Below are 10,475 nucleotides of genomic sequence, written 5' to 3' on the forward strand. Positions count from 1 at the left end.
GGAGACAGCCGTCAGTAAAGTTACACTCATACTATTAATCTTTAGCTCCCTTTTCCCCAAAATGGAGCTAAATCCATGCCACATTAGAAAAGCATAGGGTTAAATAAAAAAAGAAATAAAAAGAAATCAACGATGACTGACTTCCATATAGCTGCTTCAGGTTTAGGGTCGGGTCCTGGTATTGTTCTCACTGTCACACTGTCATGGATTGCTACTAGTCACTCAAATACATATTGGACCGAGCCATACATATTATTATATTAGATTATCCAAACTAATTTCAGTATGGTATGTTGAAATTATGGTTCCAAGCTTTCGACATATCGATGGTCTTTCCCAATCAGTATTTGATGGTGTTTTAGAGAAGTATTGATGTTATTGTGGGCATGCGTTATGGCCGCCAGGGGGACCCGCGTTACAGTCTGAAATCCCCTCTGTGCGGGTTTTTCCTTTCACTGTCTATGGTTTTATTTTGGAGGTTGCGGGCGGAAGTGTTGTTGTATAATATAAATAATTGACACTGGACCTCCCTGTAGAGAGACAGAAAGAGAGAGAGAGAGAGACAGACAGCTGAGAACATCCGCTGGAGGAGCAGACAGACAGACTGCGGGAAGAAGAGCGTAGCCGGGCGCAGGGACATCTCCGGAACACACCGCAAAAAAAGAAAGAAATGGGAGTCGAAATCGAGACTATAACCCCGGGCGACGGTAAAGCGACTGCACGAAGAGGAAACGTTGTTTGTGCGAATTACAAAGTGCATGTTTCGCACTTATCTGTTATGCATATATATATATATATATATATATATATATAATACAGCCGCAGAAACACCGCCTTAATCGCGTAGTACACCCGTGATATTAAGCGCCTCTTTGGTTTCTTCCACAGGAAGGACTTTCCCCAAAAAAGGACAGACGTGTGTGGTGCATTATGTTGGTGAGTTTTAAATAAGAAAACTTATTACGCCTGCACGCACGGGCACATTCTGCACATTTCGCTGCTCCAGTGGGGTTATTTGTAGGCTACTCATGAAGGCCGTCCGTACAAGTGGATAGACGGCTGTGAGCAACTGTCTACTACACCCGTATGAAAAATAGCCATGCATGGTAATCATGTTGTATCACAGCAGCAAACACTGTAACTCCCCACAGGAACGTTATTATAGCGACGAAGAGCACTTTGTGAAATGCTGTGGAGCGCGTTAAACTAGGCACAGCTGACATTTTTTTTTGTACCCTCAAACCTTCCAGGCAGTGGTTTATCAGTAGGGCAAAGAGGCATGACTGTCAGTCACCGACTGGGCTGCATGAGAAATTTAACCCCTTCGCCACATTTTTCACTCCCTGGTCGGATGTGATCGTGTTGATAGCAGGAGTAGTGGCTGTATGTCCCGGGGACAGCGCACTGGATTCATCACTGCGTAAAATAATGCGCGCTCTAGTTTGGAACCGAGCGGTCCATTACAATCTCATCAAGATCAGTGGATAATGTGGTAATTTGTCTTGTCTGGAGAATTAACCCCCAAAAAAAAAAAAAAAAAAGGAGACGCAGACGGATTCCGCCGCAGGGTTCACTCAGTGGCCCAGACAGACAGACTAGACAGCGGGGTTTTAAAATCCCGTCTGATTTCCAGCGCTTTTCTGTCTTTGTTGGAGTTTCTGGGGGGGGTGGGGGGTGGGGGTTAGTTGAGCGGATTATAACCGTCTGGGCACTGCAATAACCAACTATTATTCTTGTAATATTTTATCCAGAGACGCACAATGTTTGAATAACACCAAATAGCCTATATGAAGTATTCCCAATTATTCCTACTATATGACTATATTTTAATTCTTTGCGTAACCATGATAGGGCTAATGTAGCCTACAGTAAATTATATCTAGGACTGCTAATGATGATTTTCATTATTGATTAATGCACCAATTCACAATTTGATCTATAGAATGTTAGTTGACTTCTTAAAATCTAGGGCTGCTCGATTATGGAAAAAATCCAAATCACTATTATTTTGGTCAATATTGAAATCACGATTATTTAACAGGAGTACTCATTGACTTTTGGAAAGATGTTGCATTTATTGAACTTAATCAACAGTGAAAACATTTTAAACTGTGACATTTCCCTTAATACTTTTCCCAACTAATTTTTTTCATTCAGAACCAAAGACAAAATACGAGTTTACTAGCAAAACCTGATCAAAATTCTATTGATTGCGCAGCCCTATAAAAATGTCTTGTTTTGATAAGCAGTCCAAAACTATAGACTGTATAGGAAGATCCAAATATATATTCAGATTACTATTATAAAAGCCTGGAGAAAATATTCACATTAGAGAAGCAGGAACCAGTGAGTTTTACCCATTTTTGCTTGAAAATCTATTTAAAGGATTAAAAGATTTTCAAATTAGTTACAGATTAATTTTCTGCTGATCAACTAATCGATTAATCATTTCAGCTCTAGTTAAATCCCAACAAGACCAAAGCCTCCTACACACGAGCCGCGGCAAAACTGTGCTGGCAGTTCCATTGTTTTCCTATGGGGAGAGAGCGGTGCCACCCAACTAGGCAAAACGCCTGAATTGTCGCCAAGCTCTGCACTCAAAGTTTAAATTATTTCAACTTTGACCTCGTTGCCGCTGATCTTGTTAGATGCAACCAATTTCATAAAGTATACCTGCGCAAATCTGCAAGTAATACGCTCCACTTCAGAATGCACCCAGTGTGGTATGACGCATAGCGGAGGACGGAACAAAACCACGGCGCAACTGAAATGTGCTGCATCTGCGCCTGATGGAATCCCAAAGAGTGCACTGCAGTGCTTTAAAGGACAAATCAGGCACAAAATGAACCTAGGGGGTAATAACACGTGTACCGAGTCGACCGTTCTCTGGGATTTGTTTTCATTGCTAATCGAATGTGACCAAACCTCAAATTAGCTTATAACGAACGCCGTGCTTGAGCTACGTTACTGGTTACTGGTTACACGGCGTTCGTCGTTTGACTGGTCGTGACTGTTATTCCAAGATGGTGCCTGCCTGTATGTATATGTGAACGGTACTGTCTTTATAAACTATCTTTTTAATAAACTGTCTGTACACTTACAAAGTTCTCAATGCTTTGGTTTACATGTAGGGACCCTCATCATGCTACCGTGGAAGTGTGGTGCTATTTTGAGCCTTGTTAGTGGTATAAAATAGCGATTTATAAGCTAATTAGCGGTTTGCGCTAAAACTGGTCACATTCGATTAGCATGAAAACAAATCCCAGAGAACGGTCGACTCGGTACACGTGTTATTAACCCTTAGGTTCATTTTGCGCCAGATTTGTCCTTTAAGGTAAATGCTAATGTCAGCATGCTAACATGCTCACAATGCTAACAGGATGATGTTTAGCAGGTATAATTTTTACCGTGTTAGCCATCTTAGTTTTGCGTGTTAGCTTATTAGCACTATGCTGAAAGTAGTTGTAGGAATGTCATTAGGTTCACAGGTATTAGACAAATTCATCATCTGGGGAACATGAATATATGTACAAATATGGCAACCAATTAAATAGCTGTTGAGATATTTCAGTATGGACCAAAGTGGTGTACAGACAGACAGACAGACAGACAGACAGGCAGAGAGACAGACAGACAGACGGATGGATCTATATTCACAGTCACACTGCTGGAATGGCTGAGATTACAATTTTAAACAGTACAAGCAATGAAACACAACAAAAAAACAACAACAAAATGAGAATTTAGGTGGATTTTGCTTTCCACTGTGCTGGACTATACATTTTCCTGCACTTAGCAAAGCTGGTCCCAGTCCTCTTGCCTGGTAAGACAGACATAACTCTCTGTAATACAAGCCTCTTTGCTTCAAAATTATGTAACAAGACCTGATTTGGGCCTCACAGGGAAGTCTTTTTTTTCTTTTTCTATCACACAAACTACAGGATTTCCTCTCTGGGCGGTCTCCCTTCCTGTCAGTACCGAGTAGCTTTAAAATGCGACATGAAACAGGATATACACAAGCCTTTTTAAATGCAGATGTCCAAGTAAAGATCAAAACTTTAATTTGCTGGGTTTTTGTAAAGGCTCTGCCTGCAGGAAATAGTCAGTGTTTGAAGACGTCAACACTGTGTGGTTTGGTGGTGAAATGTGAACATGCATTGGCATTATTGTATTGGCTTTGATACTTGGATAGGACCTTTTAGATCTTATAGATAATTCCATTAGGGTGCTATCTCGATGTCCATAAGAGGACAGGACACCAGAAGACTCGACTGCCTGGATTACAGGCTGCATCTTGCGCCCAGCAAAGTTGCACCTTCTCCCACACGCACACGCACACACACACACACACACACACACACACACACACACACACACACACACACACACACACACACACACACACACACACACACACACACACACACACACACACATACGTTTGTTTCACTGTCTTTATGGGGACCGTCATTGACATAATGCATTCCCTAGCCCCTTACCCTAACCTTAACCATCACAACTGAATGCCTAACCTTAACCCTAACCCTTATTCTAACCCTAATCCTAAAACCAAGTCTTAAACCTCAAACAGCCCTTTAACCTTGTGGGGTCCAGCATTTTGGGCCCCACAAGGCTGTTCAGACCCCACAAGTATACTGTATTCCCCAGTTTTTGGACCCCATGAATATAGTAAAAGAAGCCCATACACACACACACACACACACACACACACACACACACACACACACACACACACATGCTGCCTTGCTGGTGCTAATAACAGTAATAGCACTGACGTAAATAGTCTTGGAGGGGTGCTACTGTGCGGATTGATGCTTTTCCTGACTGTCACACTGAAACCCACCCCGCAGACAGCTGCAGCCGCTATTTCTGAAATCCTTAGAATCCCTTTATTTGCATTCCTAATATACACACAGCAGGGAAGATGGATGTCAGACATATTTGTTTCCAATGGTTTTATGATATTATAAATACAGTTTTTTCATGCTGAATGTTGCTGCACAGGGAGCCAGTATGTTTCCATCATTATCTGGTCTGCATGTTTTTGCAACAGGAATTCCAGTGTTTCCTTTAGGATTTTTTTTAGCAGTGGGGGCAGGTCCAAACACTGTCAAATCAACATAGAGGAAACACTGAATTCTCTTAGTGATAAATCCTGTAATGTGCATGTTCAGACACTCATAGTTGGGTCTTTTACCCATGTGGTAAGGTTGTGCATTGGCAGCTGCCTCACTTTCTTTCTGACTCTGTGCCTCTCTCCATCTCCCATTTCGCAGGCTCCCTGACAGATGGACGTAAGTTTGACTCGTCTCGTGATAGGGACAAGCCTTTCAGGTTCAAGATTGGCAAACAGGAAGTGATCCGAGGCTGGGAAGAGGGTGTAGTGCAGGTAGGCTGGAGAACTGAATATATACTGCACAAAATATGCACTTTCTCTGGACTGGGTCCCTCATACCTACATTTTCTTCCTGTTTTGAATGGCATTATTTCTGTCAATTTAGGGGTGGTTGGGTAGGTGGGTGAATGGGGTCGTGTGTGTGTGTTTGTGTGAGGGGGGTGTATGAAGCACTTTGTGCTACATTTTTATGTATGAAAGTGCTATATAAATAAAGTCTGATTGATTCATTTAAGGCAGTCTTTAAATATTAGCTTGGTGAAATGCTGCAAATTCTGCAGGTCGCACTCATTCATCCCTTCAGAACAGGGTCTACTTGACATGCTGCAGTGTATTTAATAATGCCATTGGAACGACCAATTCCAAGAAAAAGTCATGCTAACTAAGCAGCTTCAACACACATGATTCAGAGGCAAAAACAATTCCGATTGCAAGACAGAAAACACATTTTGTGCACAAGCTGATAACGTCGTTAGTTTATCTGCTGAAATACATTCATTTATTGTTCCATTATCGAGTTTTCACCCACCAGGGTTTCCATTACAGCAGACAGCACCACAAACAGTGGGTCAATGCAGCAAGGACGCAGCTCTTTAGCTCACACACTCAGCCCTGCAGCATTTGGATGAGGTGGCTAGTGAATGGTGCGGCCTGTGTGCATGTCCTGTAGCTTCATGTTCTCTGTGTACTGTGTGTTGTGGGTTAGAGCGTCAGCCTTTATCTCAATAGGGCATCTGTTTAAAAAGCGTTTGATGATGGCAACATCATATATTGTGGTTGAGTGGATAAGATTCAGGAGGATCATTAGTAAGAGATGTGTTTTCACTTTGACTTTGGTTTATTTTCCAACCTCGACTGCATTGTGATCTAATTAGCTGCATCGTATGTTGCAGACTAGCTGGTCCTCATGGCCCCTGTTGTCTCTTTCTCTCTCCTCTGTTTGTATCGTCCGTCTCCTCATACCTCCAGATGAGTGTTGGTCAAAGGGCCAAGTTGACCTGCTCACCTGAATACGCTTATGGAAACAAAGGCCACCCGGGCATCATTCCTCCTAACGCCACCCTCATCTTTGACGTTGAGCTGCTGGGTTTGGAATGAAACAGATTCACCACCTGTTTTTTTTTTGTTCTGTGTAAGTAATCTGCAACAAACTACTATCTGCTGGCTACTGTTGGTTTTACAAGTTTTAAGCTACATTCACATTCTTCCTGTGGCACAGTGAAAGTCTAACATCAGCTAACATGCTGTAGCTTGATGTCAATGAGTTTAGACAGACTCCACTGAAACTGGCTTATTAACCCTTGTGTCTGTTTTGCACATATATGAAGCATGAAGTATAAACTATCACCCAATTCTGTGTTACATCTTCTTAGCCAACTTCATTCCAACGTATTAGCACTAGTTTTACACTTATTGTTGGATTTAATTAGGGCTGCAACAACGAATCGATAAAATCGATAAAATTCGATTACTAAAAAAGTTGGCAATGAATTTCATTATCGATTCGTTGTGTCGCGCAACTATTTCGCCACTCAGTCGCGGAGAAAAACATTTTTTTTAGTTGAGCGCAGAGAGAAGCAGCGCAGAGAGAAGCAGCGCAGAGAGAAGCAGTACGACCTAAGTCATCCAAGGTGTGGGAGCATTTCACACTAAATAAATCAAAAACATGTTAATTGCAAGATAAGCAAAAGCGACACGGCATGGCACGGGCGCACCACGGTGATGAGTCAGCCCCTAAAACGTAAACATTGGAGTCCTTGACAAGGAGGAAGGGAGTTCAACAGCACGGTAAAGTCACTACACAATCCTACTTCTGTTCCGTTTCGAAGTGAGGAACGTACCGTCCCTCCAGTAGCTCTTCTGGTGCTGGTGTTTACTCGTTATCCAGCTGACTAGCATGACAAGCTAGCGTTAGCTCGTTAATAACAGTAATAAAGCAGGGGTGCTATAGTTTGCAAGACTAAAGACACGTTTTTATTCACCCGCCTTTTTTGGCCCATTCATTTTTCAATCTGTTGTCATATATATTCTGTGCTTTGTCCCATATCAGTTATTGTTGACAAATATATTAGTGTGTGGTGTATAAATGAACTTAACTTGCACTTACTACAATGATGGTAATAATTTAATGAATAAGTGTGTGTGTCTGTCTGTCTGTCTGTCTGTCTGTGTCTTCTCTGTATCTGCTATTTGGGTTACTTACCTTTACACAACTATTAACTAAAACAACAAGTATGTATGTATTGAGTTGATGTAAATTAATGCTTTTTTGTTTTTTTTATCCGATTCATCGATTAATCGAAAAAATAATCGACAGATTAATCGATTATTAAAATAATCGTTAGTTGCAGCCCTAGATTTAATGCTCAATAAACCAAATTCATAATAAATGATATAATATTTGAGTTAAAAACCCCAGAAATGGGCACCTGGGTAACTCAATTGGTAGAGCGCTCGCCCATATACGGAGGTTTACGGCCTTTGCTGCATGTCATTCCCCCTATCTGTCTCTCCTTTCGTGTCTTCAGCTGATCTATAAATAAAGGCTTAAAATAAAATAAAATAATCTTTAAAAAACAAACAGACATTATGAATAATTTTGACTAATAGTTAAGATCAGAGAAACATATGTTGATAGATAATCACAGCCTGTTCTGTGTCTTGAACCATCCATGTTATTTTTGGGAGAAGAATCCCATATTTTTGATATAGAAACTTTGAAAAAGGGTCAAATTTGACCCGAGGACAACAGGAGGGTTAAGCAACCCCTGTGTTGTGTTGTGTTGTGTCGTGTTGTGTTGTGTTGGTCGGGAGAGAATGATGTACAGGAGGCCTTCATCTATTTCTGTTTGGATGTTTATTGTCTGGGTAGAAACAGAATATATGTACCGTTCAGCCAACAGGTTCATTTGGATACAATGTATATCTAGCTTGTTTGCCATGCACATAAATGCAGATCATAAATGCACACATTATGCACTGTGAAATGCATTACATTCAAGACATTAGACTTAGTAGTGGCATTTCAAGTCACACTGCTAACATGTTCATGCAGAGAACATTGATCAGAACAGCATCAAAACGCTTTATCCATAGAGAAATGCACACAGCCCGTATTTAGAAAAACGGTGCCTTTAAATGAGCCGTCAGTTCTGATGTCACAACTATAGTATATATAGGCAGACAGTGCCGTTACAGTTATCCCCTGTCTGCAATGACGGTGCAGAGACGCCAAGAGTGCAGATGCAGAAGACCCGGAAACTAAAATAAAAGTATGAACCGGAAAATTAGCATAATATGGGACTAAGTTTAGGGTTAGTAGTGTGAGCACTGAGTTACACCTGAGGCATGCTGTTATTTCTGCTTTATCCTGAATCTCCCTCTTGTTGTCTTCACAGGTGACTTCCTACCTGGATGACCTGGAGAGAAGCTAGGAGAGTCTGCACTTGATTCTATAAGAGGCTTGAGTCTATAGTTCCACTACTTTTTTCATCCAAATATGACAGTTTGTGTTATTTTGTCTCTGTGACTGAGTGAATTATATTTTTCAGCATATTCTTCCTCCTAAAAAACCATGGGCCATAACCTTTCAAACCTCCATGTTCCTAATCTTGAATTCTTTTGAACTGCGCTTTACTTTTCTTTGTTTTCTGAAAATGTTGGTTGTGCATGGTTACGCTGAGAAGTACAAAATACCAATGAACCACTAGTAGTGACATTCATCTCTTATGAGTCAATGCGTACTAGTATTATAATGATCGAGAGCTGGTGCTTGTTATATTAGAGAAACAAAAACGTGTACAAAAGAAAATGAAAAGCACACATTTGTATCCCTATCCAGTTGAAAATCAGAACAAATGAGACGTGTTTCTGCTAGAGAGACACAGTAAGGCGTAGTGTTGAATTTAGTGGCTACCTGTGGGGAAATGTCAAGTGACAGGGAGGCCTTCATGGTGCAACACAGGAATTAAGTTTGCTACGTTAAATGCCCATGTTTATATAGTGTCACTGTATTTAAATTGTTAACTGAAGCGTGAGCTCGAAAGGGGTAATTGGCCCAAAGGAGAACCAATCACAGTTGTAGATAGTTCTAATGTGTGCCTAAATATTCTCACCAGACACATGGTTACTACCTTGCCCTGTCTGCATGTTCTAGGCCCAAAGGAAACCCTAGTATGTACATGTTAAAGCTTTGCATCCAATTTGCATTATTATCACCTTCTCATCTCGCCAAGTCCTTAAACCCCATTTAAAGCCATAGACAGGTTGAACAGTGCAAAGACAGGATTTGCCTTGATGCACATCAATTGGATTATTTTTTTCTTAGACAAAAAAGGAAATGCTTGAAATTTACAAAAGGGGGTTGAGGAATCAATCAAATTGTGACTTCCCCCATTATTTTGTGTAACAACTTCAATCGTGTATTTTTCAAATGCCAACTTTCTATCTCTGAGAATCAGCAAAGCTTAGCCTATGATGAAAGATAATGTTTTTCAGTTTTTTTTTGCCAGTGTCAGTTAAAGTACCACAATGCCTAACTGAAGTCTGTGTTGTGGTAGAAAAAGAAGCCGACACACGGGCACCCTAGTGGTTTTGTATCTCAAATAAATAGTTTTAAATGGAGTTTAATGAAGGAATATGCTAGCCTGGCTGTCAGATTTTGACAGTGGCCGTCGATGTTACATATTGGCCAAGCTGCAACTGGTGCGGCAGCAGTCCACCTCTGTGCTGTGTAGTTATTTGCTGATACGTTACTGTATGCAGACTAAACCAATGACGACATATTTAAAATAAAAGAAGTGCTCTCCACTTGCCTTTTGTTGTGTGTGTGTGTTTTTTAAAATATATATATATATTTTATAGTTTTTTTACACAACCAAACAAACAAACAGACAGCACAGATATTGCCAAATTGCAAAACACAAATAAACAAATTGGTCAACATACATGGGTTGCTTTTAAGTACCAGTGTATAGCATTTAGGGGGATCTATTCGCAGAAATGAAATTTGATATTAAAAAGTCTGTTTTCATTAGTGTATAATCACCTGAAAATATTA

General features: G+C 40.7%; 1 protein-coding gene across 1 annotated transcript; it reads left to right on the top strand.

Annotated features, from left to right (window-relative positions):
- Positions 1-538: 538 nt before the first annotated feature.
- Positions 539-10,230, top strand: fkbp1ab (FKBP prolyl isomerase 1Ab). Its single transcript, XM_039801753.1, has 5 exons — positions 539-707; positions 889-936; positions 5,298-5,410; positions 6,386-6,548; positions 8,815-10,230. The coding sequence occupies exons 1-4, from the start codon at positions 671-673 to the stop codon at positions 6,512-6,514; spliced, it is 327 nt and encodes a 108-aa protein (XP_039657687.1). The 5' UTR covers positions 539-670; the 3' UTR covers positions 6,515-6,548; positions 8,815-10,230.
- Positions 10,231-10,475: the final 245 nt, after the last annotated feature.

The sequence above is a fragment of the Perca fluviatilis genome, chromosome 5 (assembly GCF_010015445.1).
Source record: "Perca fluviatilis chromosome 5, GENO_Pfluv_1.0, whole genome shotgun sequence".
NCBI classification, from domain to species: domain Eukaryota; kingdom Metazoa; phylum Chordata; class Actinopteri; order Perciformes; family Percidae; genus Perca; species Perca fluviatilis.

Excerpts from the sequence above, each read along its gene's own strand:
- fkbp1ab (XM_039801753.1), top strand. The coding sequence starts at position 671 with ATGGGAGTCGAAATCGAGACTATAACCCCGGGCGACG. Across the intron at positions 937-5,297 it reads GTGTGTGGTGCATTATGTTG|GCTCCCTGACAGATGGACGT; the intron begins GTGAGTTTTAAA and ends CCCATTTCGCAG. Across the intron at positions 5,411-6,385 it reads GGGAAGAGGGTGTAGTGCAG|ATGAGTGTTGGTCAAAGGGC; the intron begins GTAGGCTGGAGA and ends TCATACCTCCAG.